We start from the raw sequence: 15,545 nt of genomic DNA on the forward strand, positions 1-15,545 counted from the left end.
CGCATAGCTCTCACAAATTGTCAGCAGCTTCCGGAGCGCCCTAACTAATGGACACAACACCATGTCGTCTGCTAACTAATGCTGTTCACACACTGCCCCTCTATTGAACAGCCGACTGCCGAGCTCTTTTATAAGTTGGTTGATATATAGATTAAAGAGCGACGGAGACGACAATCGCCCCTGTCGCACTCCAATTCCAAACTCATCAGAAAGTGCACTCCATTTGACCTGGTTAGTCTAATTTTCATACCAATACTTGAAAATATTGATCACGCCTGAGTCAGCCAGTTTAGACCAAAGTACATCATATCTAACCAGGTCAAAAGCCTTTGACTTTGCTGAAAACAGATATGAACAACTATCTAATCTATCTTACCTGTCTGCCCTTTCCCGAGTGTCTTCTCCAATCTAAAGGGCCCGACGTATTGGTGGGCCTCCGCGGCCGTGTTACTCCCCTCCATTTTCACGCCTGACCGTAACAGGACCGGCTCGGAACCGTCTTATCACTGTCAAAAGTGCGATCCTTGGCGGCGGTGCATCGTGTCATATTGAAAGTTCTTTTAGACTCATGTTTCTTCCTATAAATTTCGCAGTCAGGTGCCATATAAACGGACGGTCATAATTTGCTTATCGCTTTTGATATGATTTTATTTTAAATTTTTGTATTGTATGTATGTTATAAGTACTTCAGTGCCTTTGAAAATAATAAGATTTTGAAAAAGTACGAAATATATTTAACTTAAAACTAAAAATCAAATCATCAAAGCTTATTATTATTAATAATATGTAATAATGTATCATTGTTTTTTTTTTAATTTCTAGTAGAACATAGATAAAGCGCTAAAGCGTGGTTAATTGTCCATCTGAATAAAAGAAGAAAAAGATACAAACATGAATAATGCACGTAGAATTTTTTAATCCACAATTTTTCGAATTCGGTCAAATACGTTTCAGATCTAGCGAAAAAAATCCCATAAGTGATCCATCCAAAGCGTTATATCGGCAACAAAATTATGTTAAAAGCTTGGACCGTTGCCAGAACATCGAGTTACTCTTCAAATCGGCTCCCAGCGACGGGGTTAATATGGCTAGACTTATATAACTGTTGGAACTCTATGAATACCTATTAATCTTTACGATGTACATTATTATTGTTTTTATGATACAGATCTACGGAACATGCTGTTAAGTATTATAAAACAGTAAAACAAAATTCCTACTTAATAAAAGATTAGAAGACGCCAGCGACTATGCCCTCGTGGAAAGAGGAATCGGCAGAGATTAGGCAGCGTTTTTACCCGACTGCGTAAGAAAGAGGGTAATGTTTTTCGAGCGTATGAATGTAGTGTTCAAAATGGTGCCTGTAAGTGGAAAAAGGGGGTGGGTAAGTTTTTTTTACTTTTTCCTAACAATATGGGTATCAAATGAAAAGTCTTAAAAAGACCATTTCAAAAATATATGTATTATATGATGAACAAAAAGCGTACCAATTGGGACCATCGAAGTAAAATTTACTAACTAGAATGTATTCAAGTCAGGAATTACATTGTCTGTACTTAAATAAAAGATCTGTCCTAACGAAACTAAAAAGTTAAAAAAAATTATTATAAAAACAAAAAACTCAACTGCTTAAGCGTAATGAACTGAAAACAGAAAAACAAGCATCATAATATCTACTTAAAGTTCTAACTAATTTCTTTGTGGTGCTGCAAATAATACTTTCCTAAGGGCAGAGAATGAAATACCAACGTTTGTCACATGTGGAAACATGAAGAATTCGTAAACATATCGAATGTCATATTTCAACTAATTTAAACTTTGACGAATTATCTTTCTTACCTACCCATACCTCAACCTTCCTATCTATCTATTGGTATATATGTATGGTATAAAATCGCCTGAAAACTTTTCAGTAGTTTTCAAATATGTTGCAAACATATTGACAGACAGACGCGGCGAAGGATTTTGTTTTATAACATGTACATAGATTTTAAAATTGAACATTGTCGAGTTAGTTTTTTCAGTATCTTAGTGAATAAGAGAAGCATTGCCGCAAGAATTCGTCGGTTTTTCACCGGAAAAATGAAATTTTGCAGAAATATTTTATAATAGTCACCCATCTTTTTAATGGATGAAAAGTGTTATATATCAAGTACGTTACAAAAAATATATTTTGAGTAGTTTATTTTATTAAATAGATACTTATTTCACAGGATTTTCTCTTTGAATAATGATCATTAACGGAGCTGATGGTTTAACTTATTTGTTCTGTTCCAGATTCAATGCTAGCAAATTCGTTATTTGAAGATTTAGTAATTTATTAAAACAGATGGATCTAATTCGAATCTCCTATAGTAACCTTAGTCCTTACCCCTTAACCCTTAGAGCCGTGATAGCCCAGTGGATAGGACCTCTACCTCTGATTTTTCAGGGTGTGGGTTCGAATCCAGTCCGGGGCATGCACCTCCAACTTTTCAGTTGTGTGCATTTTAATAAGAAATAAAAAATTCACGTGTCTCAAACGGTGAACGAAAAACATCGAGAGGAAACCTGCATACCAGAGAATTTTCTTCATTCCCTGCGTGTGTGAAGTCTGCCAATCCGCATTGGGCCAGCGTGGTGGACTATTGGTCTAAGCCCTTTCATTCTGAGAGGAGACTCGAGCACAGCAGAGAGCCGAATATGAAAGTTTGTGGTATTGTAGAGGGTAAACTCCGGATCTACTACACCGATTTTAAAAATTTGTGACTGTCATAGGCTATATTTTATCCCTGTATCCTTACGGGAATGGGAACTATGCAGGTGAAACCGCGTTGCATCAGCTAGTCTACTATAAAGTATCAATGAGCATAGCATATGTTTAAGATTCCATTTTGCGTAAGGAGAAACAAAATTCTTATAGTATCATTTTGTTGTAGTATCAGTTTGTCTGTCTGATTACCTGCTAAAACTGTTCTAATCAGGAACGCACTAACATAATATTATAATTTGTATATACAGGTAAGTAATGCGTTAGTCTGTTTGTCTGTCTATTACATATTAACAGTAAAACCGCTGATTTTAATGATTTTTCTAGTTATATTCATGAAAATTTTAACATGAACTAAAGAATATCTATCTATTTTTAACCAACTTCAAAAAAGGGTTCTCAATTCGACGCGTATATTATTTTAATGTTTGTTAAATCATAACTTCGTCATTTTTCAACCAATTTTGAAAATTCTTTTGAAGTTTTGAAATTTGTTTGAAAGAGCATACTTTCAGATTGGTCTCATTTCATTTTCATGAAAATCGATTAAATAAACCGCCTAATTATATTGTGACAGCGAAGGTACGAGGTGTCATATAGAAGATCACGGCAAGAAACATCCAGTACCTAACCTACCATTGTATTCTATCCATAGTAGATATTGTTAAATTATAACGTAACTGTAAAATCTCATTTATCTATGCAATATACCTATGTAACTAGTCACATTTTTGAAAATAAACATACCTATTTCGATTTCGATTCTGCCTAAAATTGTTTAGTGAAAATTCATTTATTAAATATGAATTGATTTAGGTATAGGTACACTCATTGTATTTTAAACAAAACTGACAAAATTCTACCTAAATTATCAAAAAAAGAAAACAAAAACGTTCTCAGCAAGTATGTAAAACGATGTTTTCTTATTCTAGTTATATTCTATTATATTATTATTTAAGGGTTAGGTTTATTAACCTAATATTATTTTTATTATCTTTAAATAGAAATGAACCTAACCCTTAAATAATAATATTTGAATTACAAAAATTGCATCTTAATCCTGTTTCTAGACTTTAAAATATCATAATAAAGGCATATTCATTAATATAAAATGTACGAACGTATTTGTAGTACGCAGATATTTAATCTATTAATTAAATTAATTAAAAATTACTAATAAATAAATAAAGGAAATTGTAAAGGTTTTAAAAAAAACTGTAGACGTACAGTTTTTACAAACAATTTTCCATTAAAAATTGTAAAAAACCAAAGAAAATGTAAGGAAATCGCAGAAAAACAAATCCGATCTTGACAAACGTCGTAGGCTAATAACAGCAATGCTACAACGCGCTACGATCGATACAGCTTCAAGTTGTTTTCAATTTAACTAATAAATTAAACATTCATTGAAAAATAACATTACAGTAGGTATATCTTTGCATCTAATTAATAAAATGTTTATTTATGTATAACATGGCGTCCGTCTTTGAACTATTCGGTTTTAATAAACATTCCAAATTTAAAATGCTACGATTTAATTTTTCCTTTTCAGTGTCAGGGGTGTGCTACTTTTTATGTTTTTTTTTTATTTGACGAATTTTATTTTTAGATTCGTTAGAGGCACTGAAGTATTTATTTATTTTTTATTTTCATTTTAATTGAGTTTTTGTGATTACTAAACGTTTTGAATACTAAATAAAACACTGCAGTAATCCACTCACTCTAGAGGAACACTTAAATATTTCACTACATATAATAAAAACACAGGATTCCGCATTCAGTTCCTTCACGTCACGGAAAATCAATATTGCCTTAACATCGCGCGTGCTTTGCTATTGGAAATTGTCATATTTATTTAACACTCGTGAAAATTTTAACATCACTTCATTATTTTTTTATATAATTTATTGTAAAAAAAATTACGTATTACATAATTGTAGAGGGATTGTAAAATGTTTTTCGTGCGTTCGAACGCGCGAGGTTCGTCTACCGTCGGGTTAGTTCGGTTATTTCCGACTGGGGGTGTGAGTCATTAGCCTTTGAGCCTTGAGGGGTGGTTTTGCGTTCCGTTTCACTGTCGTACTATTACCCGAGTGCATTTTTAGATTTTTGATAATATAAAATTGTTACGATTTAATTTCTATAGAAATATTTCAAACCTTTGATATTGTTTAAAATATTTTATTATTTTATATATAGATATACCTACCTACGGTAAACCTGCTTTTAACGTTAGAAGTATAAAAGAATTCATGTAGAAGTAACTATGGAACTAACATGTTAAGCTGTTAACCTATTTAAAGAACACAATATAGCACTTTTAATAACAAACGTAAATGGGTTTTTAATAAGTGAAAACACTTTAGAATAGATGGAAATACTAAATATGACCTAGATGATTTCTATGTACCTACCTAGGTAGGTAGGTACTGTTTAATCGACGTCTACATACATAAAGGTACCAACCAATATCTTATTTAATCCAGAAGGAAAACGTAACTATGAACATTGATTAATATTATACTATACTAGCGGACGCCCGCGACTTCGTCCGCGTAAAAATTGATGTAAACTTCTCTACCTTTACCTTACCCTGCTCGTAAACCTACCCAACCCTACCCTACCCTACCCTACCCCTACCTTACTCCTACCCTACCGCTAATGCTTACCCTTCCTTCCCCCACCTTACCCTACCCTAACCCTACCCGTAACCTATCCATACCCTATCCTACCCTACCCCTAATCTACCCCTACCCTACCCCTACCTTACTCCGACCCTACCGCTAACCCTAACCCTTCCCTACCCCTACCTTATCCCTACCCTAACCCTACCCTACCCGTACCCTACCCCTATCCTACTCCTCCCCTACCCTATACGTTCCATATCCTTCCCCTACCTCTACCTTGCCCCTACCCTACCCTACCCCTACCTTATCCGTACCCTACCCTACCCTACCCTACACTTTCCCTAAATTACCCCTACCCTACCTCTATCCTACCCCTTCCCTACCTCTATCCTATCCCTACCCTCAGCAAAAATGGTCCAGCCTTTTGTGCGTGGTGCAATGACCAAAAGACTATAATTTCCCAAGCGACTTCTATGCTAATACTATAAAGAGGTAAAGTTTGTGTGGTTGTCGGGGGTAATCTCTGGATCTACTGAACCGATTTGGAAAATTCTTTTACCAATAGAAAGCTACATTATTTGCGAGTGTCATAGGCTATGTTTGGTCCTCATATTCATACGGGAACGGGAACCATGTAATTGAAACCGCGGGGCGTCATATAGCGGCATTTCTGCGACTTTCAGAAATTTTGTATTATCTCCGAAACTATATAACTAATTAACATACTGTAAAGGGCAAATCTTATCTCTATAATATCCTTGTGATAATTAAATCATTTATTTTGATAAGGATTTAAGTTTAGTTGTGTAAATAATGACGTAAACCTTAGTTTAAAATTTAAATAATTTATTAAAGTACTAAAGGTACTATATCTGCTAAAATATAAAAGATAGATATATGGTGTCGCGGACTTTTTTGTAGAACTTTTAAAGGTTCAAAAAGCCTCCATACATTTATTTCAGTTATACGCAATGGTTGAGGCAGCGCATGCGAAAAAGTAAGTTTTTCGGTCTGACCTGTAAGAGAAAACCCGCGATATCTCAGTAGTTATATATGATACAAATATAAAATATAGCCTATAGCACTCCCCGATAACGTAGCATTCTACTGGTGAAAGAATTTTTAAAATCGGTCCAGTAGTTCCGAAGATTACCCCATTTCAAAAAATTGTTACAAACTTACAAACTTTACCTCTTTATAATATTAGTATAGACAGATACTTACGGTGGAATTCATAGTCGTAGTAGGGGGCCCCTAAGGGGATTATTCAGCCGCTATGTGTCGAATTCAACCCCTACGCGTTTCATAGACAAAAGAAACCCCTCATTTGACAGGAGCTGGCGGCTGACTGCTGAATTACCGATATTTGTCAGCCAAACCATCCCCTGGCATTTTTTTTTGTTGTTATTCGTGATTTATTTATTAGAAAGTGGACGTTCGGATCGTTATAAGTGAAGTTATAAACAGCGAGTTATATCAGTGCCCAAGATATATATTCGCAATTGCGTAAACCCAGTATAATACTATGGCGATATGGAATGTACGAAAGATTCTCATATTAGGCATAATATGCCTCTGTTTGATGAAGAATGAACACAGAAGACCAAGAGAGGAATACCAATACCGCTAGTATTATACATTCTAGCAGCACTTCGATTCTATAACGGGATGTTATCAGGTACGTACCTTTGTTCATTATCAATAAGTTTTTGTTCATGAAGACGCTGCGCGGTTTCACCCTGTGTGGTTCCCATTTCCGTAAGAATATGGGGATAAAATATAGCCTATAGAGCTCGGGGATAGTGTAGCTTCCCAACAGTGAAAGAATTTTTTAAATTGGTTCAGTAGTTCCAGAGCCTATTCAAAACATACAAACAAACAAATCTTTCCTGTTTCTATTATTAGTAAAGATAAGTTAGGAGTAGATATAAAACCAATTAGCCCAGTGGGTATGACCTCTGCCTTTTATTATGATGGTGTAGGTTCCCAACAGTGATAGAATCTTTCAAATCAGTTTAGTAGTTACAGATCCTATTCAAAACAAACAAACAATTTTTTCCTGTTTACAAACAAACAAATTTTTGTTGTCTGAAACATGCACCTCCAAATCATTTCAGTTATGTGCATTTTATGAATTTAAATGTATATTACATGTCTCATACGGTGAAGGAAAAACGTTGTCTCTACATGTGTGAAGTCTGCCAATTCACATTGGGCCACCGTGGTGGACCTTATCCCTCTCATTCTGAGAGGAGACTCATGCTTAACATACTCATGATGAAGAATTTAATTAGTTTGTTTGTTTGTAATCAAACCTATATAAATGTTAGGTATACCTATCTAGTTTTGATTTAGGAAATATATAACCTACATAAATGTAACTAACATAATGTTTATTTTCAGACTGTAGGTGCAGTCCATCAAGCATTCTATGAAATAACTTAAATGCCAAAAGTCGTTACATAGGTATACATATAAACAACCCCGAAGGACCCTATACACAGATTTAAAGAAACCGGCTATCATGGCAGGGAATAGCAGTGATGAGCTCTGAGAATACTGTTTTACCAAGAATACTGAGAATACTTTGGTTCTTGAAAATCTCAGTAATTGGAAGACCCTCATACCTTGAAAAGTCAGCAGCATTTAATATCGAAGTAGTAGGAGTGAGTGCAGTGTATTGTAAGGTGGTCACTCACTCTTGAAGGTCCATAACAATAAAAAATATATACAAATCTTAATTGAATGAATGATGGAAAATAAAAAGTTATTGATTCACATCTTTAATAAAGATAATTATTAAATGTTTACTTCTGCATTTTTCATTTAAGTCTGGCCCTATAAAAATATACAATAATAACAATAAGTTATATGTAAATTATGTATTTATTGTTGTTATTAATTAATCTTTGTATCAAAAGGATATAGGTTTGATTTTAGAATTGCAATAAGTACTGTGTGGTTCATTATTATCAGCCCATTACCGGGCCAAGTCTACCTCCTAAATATATAATATTATGTGATCTAAAGCTTTGTGAAATGCAATTTTACCACTATTCCTAAGGATAAGCTACACTTATATTTATTTACTGCACTTACTATAAATTGTAAGAAAATACAGCATAATAGTACCTACTTGTAATTATTTCAGGTAATTATAGGTGGTTTTGAGTAAAATAAACAAATTCCCTCTTACAATAATTTTTTTATTTCAAGTAGGATTCCACATTACAAAAGTATGAAATATCAAACTACTTATATAGTAAATAGTATGCTTGGGATTTCTCTGCGTGATCGTATCACAAATGAGGAAATCCGCAGACAAACTAAAGTCACTGACATAGGTAGCACAGCGAGTCGTGAAGCTGAAGTGGCAATGGGCAGGCCACATAGTTCGAAGAGCCGATGAAATCGCAGTGTTGGTCGACCCCCACTAGGTGGACCGAGGGCATCAAGCGGGTTGCAGGGAGCCGCTGGACGCTGGCGGCTCGAGACCGTTGTGTTTGAAAGTCCATGCAAGACGGCTATGTCCAGCAGTGGACGTCCATCGGCTGATAATTTTGTATATGATCATGTTCGTCCACATAACTTCAATATTTTTCTAACAACTCCTTCTTGTGAGAAAGAAACTTTTTGATAAAATTGATCTATTGTACACGTGAACGAATTAAATTTTACTATGATAAATAAAAACAAAAAGTAAATGAAAATATTAGAAACTCAATTATTTTGTAAAATGTCAAAGAATTAACAAAATACGTCTCTCTGTGGTTGTGTCACAGAATTTTCAAAGATCTAATGTAAAATCATAGACAACATTTGCTTGAAACTCCAGTCACCTAGGGGCTCTCCAGTAGTTTGTTTATGAAATGCAATGAAGGATGATTCAATAGTCAGCCCCTGGGTGAATACTGAATATTGGTTTGTGGGGGATTGTTCACTTCACGACTATGAATTCCAGGGTTAAATATCTATACTAATATTAAACTGAAGAGTTTGTTTGTTTGAACGTGCTAACCGCAGGAACTACTGGTCCGATTTGAAAAATTCTTTCCGTGTTAGATATCCCATTTATGGAGGAAGGCTATTATAGCCTATATATTATCCCCGTATTCATACTAGAACGGGAATCACGCGGGTGAAACCGCGCGGCGTCAGCTAGTTACTTAAAGATTTTCAAAACTATTTAATACCTAATTCTGCTACGTCTTGTATACCTACAACCCTGGTAATCGGTTAACACAGAGTGGAAATTTTATAAAAATTTAAATTTTAAATTTGATTCAATTGCTTAGGAGCTGCATTGAAATTGGTTGATTAATATACAACACTTTGTTTACTTGTTACCTAATGACCTCAGCGACGGGGAACCTTTGGTCTAGTTTTCTTTCGCGATAAAAGCTATGCAATAGCGTAACACATAATTTTGCTTTTCACCACTGATATTTTAATTGTCATGTTAAGTCTAACCTAACCAGTAACTAGTATCGGAAACGATTGTTTAAAATTTTGTTAGATCTTGGTAGAGTTGGTAGAGTCTAAACACAGATTTGTAGTTGTGGTAAATAGGAAGAATATATACGTAGGTACATTTACCTATGTATATATTTTTATTTTTTCATTGAATATACAGAGATGAAGATGAATCTTAGACCAGTCTAGCGTGGTGGATAGGTTCGAACCTATCCGAAGGTAGGTGAATTACGGACATAAATATCCCACCTTGATATTATTTTATATTTATTTACACGCATTGTTTACTTTTAATCTAATTACAATTGTATCTTACAATGGCATTTTCTATAAAGATTCAAATTAATTTAAAAAATCGCTTGTAAATACTGAAATCCGTTGCCAAAGGTTTACAACTTCATCATACAATGAAAAGTCATGAAAAATTTGAATAGTTGGTGTATCAACACGCTCAGTTTTATTTTTATCATAAGTAGGTACACTCGCTGGGCAAAGGTACACATTTATGTTTAAAAATCAGAGTTATAACAACAATTCATAAATTAAAGACTTAAAACTTATACTAAGATCTTTTGATAAGCAATTTTTGGGTAAGTTCATATTTTTATAATTGTTGAAACGATAAGGACTATTTTGACCCCCTTCTATAGATTTGTAAATTCGTTCGTAACACTCCCGATGGTTCGCGCGGGCCGGGAGGGGTGTAACGGCCCCGCGCGTACGACTTCATACCCACGCAGTCCTTTCCCTCCGTCGCCCGCATATCACGGGAGTGTCATCAACGAACTTGCCAAGCTATAGATGGACCGAGGACATCAAGCGCGTTGCAGGGAGCCGCTGGATGCTGGAAGTCTATACAAGAGGCCTATGTGGATGTCTGTCCAGCAGTGGATAGACGTCCACTGCTGGACATAGACTGATAATGATGATGATGATGATGAGGATAGTAACTAGACTACTAACAGACTATAAGACTGAAATCCTAAATTGACCACAGCTGGGAATCGAACTCAGGGCTATGTTGCAAACTAACGCACAAACGGTAACAAAGAGGTTGTTATATTTAGTCGACATACTTACTTACCTAAACAAAGTAAGGTAAGTGGAATAAAATATTCAAAATACATACTTTAATAACTGTAAGTAACACCAAGAACAGTTTACATCCTCGACTCAACTTTATTTCATCGCTGCATCAGCGTTGAGAGGAACGTTTAAACAACGTTGTAATCTTATATATAAAATTCTCGTGTCACAATGTTTGTTCCCATACTCCTCCGTAACGGCTTGAACGATTATTCAGTAGGTCTGAGAATCGGCCAACATCTATTTTTCAATCCCCTAAACCTTAGAGATAGAGTAGGGGTAGGAGTAGGGTAGGGTAAGGATAGGGAAGAAGTGCACATAAGTCATAACGAAGCTTGACTGGGTCCGGTAGTTTTTTACATGTTTCTAAAGAATATTTGCATCTATGCTGCATCTTTTAAAAATATGACTATGACTAAAATAAAGGGATTGTCCAATTAGTCTTAAAGATTCACGTTACGGAGGCCGTGGCATAGTTACGATTATACTCTTAAAACAATGCTTTCCCCGTTCACAATACTATGCACGTTGGCATTAGATTTAGTATCCGCTTCTAAACCATCAATCATTTAGCTTAGGCATCAATTGTAATTTCATATTCTTTTCAGGAATTCAAAATGCCTTACAACCACTACATACCAATCACCAAAGAGCGCTATGACATATTGATGGACCGTTACAAGGTATTCCAGGACACAATCCATATGGATGATGTGGAACCTATCAAGGTGTTTGAACCCATGACTCCGAAAATAATCGAGGAGATTCTACTAATTAGAGAAGTTAGTATGGAGCTGCAGAAGAAGAAAGAAGAAGATATGAAAAAGACGGTAGTTTTTTTATTCTTTACAAGTTAACCCTTTACAACAATCTCACCTGATGGTATTGGTAAGTGATAATGCAATCTAAGATGGAAGCGGGCTAACTTGATAGGAGTAGGATGACAAATATTTCCAGTTTCTACACGACATCGTACCGGAACGCTAAATCGCTTGGCGGTAGGTACGTCTTTGCCCGTAGGGTCATATTTTTAGTTAAATCCCTTTCATACTTTCTACCTTGCTTTTATTTTAATTACAAGTTAACTGCGATATCACATAATGCATACGAAGATAGGACCGGAGTTACTTGGAAGAGGTAGGTTTTTTCAACAAACAATACTTTTTACTTTTATTCTGCCCATACCTCTGACGGTTTCTACGTGACATCGAACCGGAATGCTAAATCGCTTGGCAGTATGTCTTTTATAATTAGCCAAGGCCGATGCCTAACAATAGACCCAACCAGAGCTAATTCAGAAAATATAAAATCCAAAACTGACTTGAAATCAAACCTTAAATCTCTGTCACCACAGCAGTAACAACTGTGCCAGAGGTTGACGTTTTCGTTCTCATTTCGTGTATCATGTCCAATGACGTCATTATAAATTCAACATGGCGGATATGACGAGCGCACCTCGTTAGTCCAGTGGTCACTAATTCGGATAGTGAGATCCTGATTTCAAGTCCTATTACGAAATAATGAGCTTTCCAATCTTCCAAGAAAGCCTGGACTTAAGAAGTTGGTTGAGTTATACCATGCCTTGGAGAGCAAACAGGCCATTGGTCCCAGCTAGCGCTTTATGTTCTGTAGTCCTGGTCGTTAACATTAATATCTGATAGTGATAGTTAGTACAAAACATTACTACTTAAGTCTGCCAACCCACACTGAAGCAGGGTGGTGGATCTGAGCTCCATTTCTCATACCCATACCTCAGGGTAGCCCTAAATGGTTTGTTATAATAGGCTGACAGTGATACGATTTCTGTTACAGCAAGGAGTAGAGAACAACCAAGTACCAGAAGGCACCAACCAAGCAGAAGAAACCAAAGAAAGTAATTTGAATGGGGCTGCTGAAATACCTGCAGAAGCATAACATTAATTGTAACATGAAAATGACTTGACAATTTACTTATGTTTTTATATTTATTCATTAAATTATCATAATGATAATCCAGTGAGATATTTTATTTGCAACTAGACAAAGTCCACGACTTCCATCTGCATGAAATTCAATAGACTAAGCCAAACTAAAGTCTGCTCCAAACATGAGGCTATGTTAGTTACAACAGCTGCAGTTTAGTGTGTCACAATCAGAGCGGTCTTGAAGTTTTGGGCATATTATAATAATTATAGTGAACAGAAACATAAATCTCACAAGTATTAGTGTTGCACCTTCATAGCAAACTAGAAGTATGACTCATAAGTACTATACTAATAGAGAATTTAGTCAAAATAAATACACAAAATAATGTTAGCATAAAAAAGTATAATTATTTATTAATAGTAATACATGATATATAGCTAAAACTAAAACTAAGAATTGTCCGTCATGACATCATCGTCCTCGTCCTCAGGCTCAGCAAGGTCCGGATGACACACTCTGATGTGAAGATTGAGATTGATCTTAACGATAAAACTTTTGCCACACGTCATACATTTGTGGGGTCTCTTGACGTCATCATCTATGGTCGAAGGGTGAGCTCGGGCAATGTGAGTCCGGACCAATGAAGAGTGCATAGTCCGGTCACATTGAGTACATTTGACGTGACAGTCCATTGGCTGCCCTTCGTGGCTCTGGCGATGCTTCTCCATAGTAATTTTGGAGACAAACAACTTGTGACAGCAGTCACATTTGAAATTTTTGACTTTCGTATGTTTCTTCATGTGAATCTTCAAACAGTTCTTGGTTGGGAACATCTCGTCACACTTGGAACATTTGAACTTCTTTATGTCATTGTGTAGCTGCATGTGAAGTTTCAAGTACGCTTGCCCTGTGAAATTCTTGTTACAAATCTCACAGTTGATAGTGCTCGTGGAAGAATGAGACTGCATATGGCTTTTTAGGAACTGTGCAGCGACGAAACTGCGGTCGCATACTTGACATATAAACTTTTTGGAAGCGTTACCTTCGTGCTTGCTGCGATGGATGTCTAGGTGGTACTGGGAGTTGACTTTCACGTCGCATTGGTCGCATTTGAACTTGCGGCGTTTTTTCGGGCCCTCTTTCGCCGCCGGGGGATCGGGCTCCACGGCCATGGCGTCTTTGTCGTTTCCGTGGAACTTTTTGTGCAACATCAGATACTCCATGCCCTCGAACGCCAGGTCGCACACGTCGCAACGGTACCTGCCCTCTGGCTGCTTCATCTCGTAGCTGATGTTGTTGTCTTGCCCGTTGTACGCTTCTGCCATCTTCTCGCGTTTCACCGATGATCTATTGTCGATCTGTACTTGTTTGTCGCTGCCGGCCGGCTCCATCATACTTTTAATCCAGTGGTCTGTAATTCCTGCGCCAGACTTTGTTGTCTCCATTTGCAGTGACGCTAGCCCCTACGGAGACATTTCTGAGGGCGGGATATTGATCCGTAAAAAAGCCTATTCTCTCCATAAAATAACATTGATCACACAATTATTGTTATTATTATAGCAATTAACGCATTGTTGACATAATTGTATCCGAAATCTTAAAGTTTTTCCGAGTGAAACACAAAAGCGAGCCTTGTTACAGTAACATAAATTCCAAAAGAGAAGCGAACGCGTTGGTTTTTTTTTTGGCCCACAGCTAATGACAGCGCGGCTATAACTTTTTAACTTTGACAACAAATTTGTTGCCAGCGCAAAAAATATTAATAAAAATAAAAATCTAAAACTAAAAATCATTCGTTTTTTAACATCGTTAATCGTTTATATTTTATCATGAAGTCATGAACTTTCCACCTCCATAGTATTTAACATAGATACATTTTTTACTCTACCTGTGATACTTCTCGTGATACAAGAAAATGTTTTAATAACAACTAAGTTAGTATTATAAAAATAATGGAGATGGTCCAAAATATTGTAAAAGATCAGTCATTGTACCCTGGCGGAAATAAATAACTATTTTCGATTAAACAAAACTACGATTTTACATTAATTCTTTCGAATTTTAATCATTCTCTCCCAAGTCACAACTGTAATTCCCGTTATGTCAGATAACTGGTACCTACTCTTTGATCTATACTTATCTCTATTAAACTAATCTACACTAATAATAAAAATGCTAAAGTAAGTCTGTCTGTCTGTCTGTTACCTTTTCACGGCTAATCGACTGACCGAATTGTAAATCTATGACTGAACCATACACAAGGAACATATTTACTCAGGAGACCATACATAGTATCTATTATTCTGTGCTAGTAACATTATCCATTTTTGGGCGGTAAATCCAAAAATTGTTTGTACTCGACTAAAATACTAAAGTAGTCCGAACCGAACTAGGCCTTACAGTTATCTATATTAAAATAATCTATACTAATAATATAAATATACAAAAAGTCTGTCCGTCTGTTACCTTTTCACGGCTAAACAACCAATCAAAATGAATTTTGGTAGTATGATAAATGGGTTCTTGGAGGAGAGCTACTTTATATCCCTAAAATAAAAAGAGAAGGGGGGTAAAATAGGAGTTGAAAGTTTGTATGGCAAGTAGCGATAATGGAATAGGATGGGATGGGAATTGGCAGATGCGTCTTTACCTACAGTGCAAGGGGTGCGTCTATAGAGGTTGAATAGGTGCGTCACACTTGTGCG

General features: G+C 35.9%; 3 protein-coding genes and 1 long non-coding RNA gene across 4 annotated transcripts in view; 2 read left to right on the forward strand and 2 right to left on the reverse strand.

Moving 5' to 3' along the window:
* Positions 1-4,749, reverse strand: part of LOC112045109 (serine/threonine-protein kinase BRSK2) — a 54,061-nt gene extending 49,312 nt beyond the window's left edge. Inside the window, exons 1-2 of the mRNA XM_024081187.2 lie at positions 4,471-4,749; positions 377-694 (exon numbers count right to left, since the gene is read on the reverse strand). Coding sequence (XP_023936955.1) covers positions 377-461 — 85 coding nt within the window. The 5' untranslated portion in view covers positions 462-694; positions 4,471-4,749. The remainder of the gene's footprint in view (positions 1-376; positions 695-4,470) is intronic.
* A 1,840-nt stretch (positions 4,750-6,589) lies between these two features.
* Positions 6,590-8,186, forward strand: LOC128198330 (uncharacterized). Its single transcript, XR_008251055.1, has 2 exons — positions 6,590-7,054; positions 7,780-8,186. It is a non-coding gene; the product is annotated as an uncharacterized LOC128198330 (long non-coding RNA).
* Positions 8,187-10,284: 2,098 nt separating this feature from the next.
* On the forward strand, positions 10,285-12,945 carry LOC112045123 (uncharacterized). The gene is made up of 3 exons (XM_024081204.2): positions 10,285-10,439; positions 11,544-11,765; positions 12,748-12,945. The coding sequence occupies exons 2-3, from the start codon at positions 11,553-11,555 to the stop codon at positions 12,847-12,849; spliced, it is 315 nt and encodes a 104-aa protein (XP_023936972.1). The 5' UTR covers positions 10,285-10,439; positions 11,544-11,552; the 3' UTR covers positions 12,850-12,945.
* Positions 12,946-13,222: 277 nt separating this feature from the next.
* Positions 13,223-14,547, reverse strand: LOC112045106 (zinc finger protein draculin-like). The gene has a single exon (XM_024081184.2). The coding sequence runs from the start codon at positions 14,283-14,285 to the stop codon at positions 13,290-13,292; it is 996 nt and encodes a 331-aa protein (XP_023936952.1). The 5' UTR covers positions 14,286-14,547; the 3' UTR covers positions 13,223-13,289.
* Between the last annotated feature and the right edge of the window lie 998 nt (positions 14,548-15,545).

The sequence above is a fragment of the Bicyclus anynana genome, chromosome 8, assembly GCF_947172395.1.
Source record: "Bicyclus anynana chromosome 8, ilBicAnyn1.1, whole genome shotgun sequence".
Classification (NCBI taxonomy): Eukaryota; Metazoa; Arthropoda; class Insecta; order Lepidoptera; family Nymphalidae; genus Bicyclus; species Bicyclus anynana.

Coding starts and splice junctions, on each gene's coding strand:
- LOC112045123 (XM_024081204.2), top strand. CDS start 11,553: ATGCCTTACAACCACTACATACCAATCACCAAAGAGCGCTATGACATA. Junction 11,766..12,747: donor AAGAAGATATGAAAAAGACG/GTAGTTTTTTTA, acceptor TTTCTGTTACAG/CAAGGAGTAGAGAACAACCA.
- LOC112045106 (XM_024081184.2), bottom strand. CDS start 14,285: ATGGAGACAACAAAGTCTGGCGCAGGAATTACAGACCACTGGATTAAA.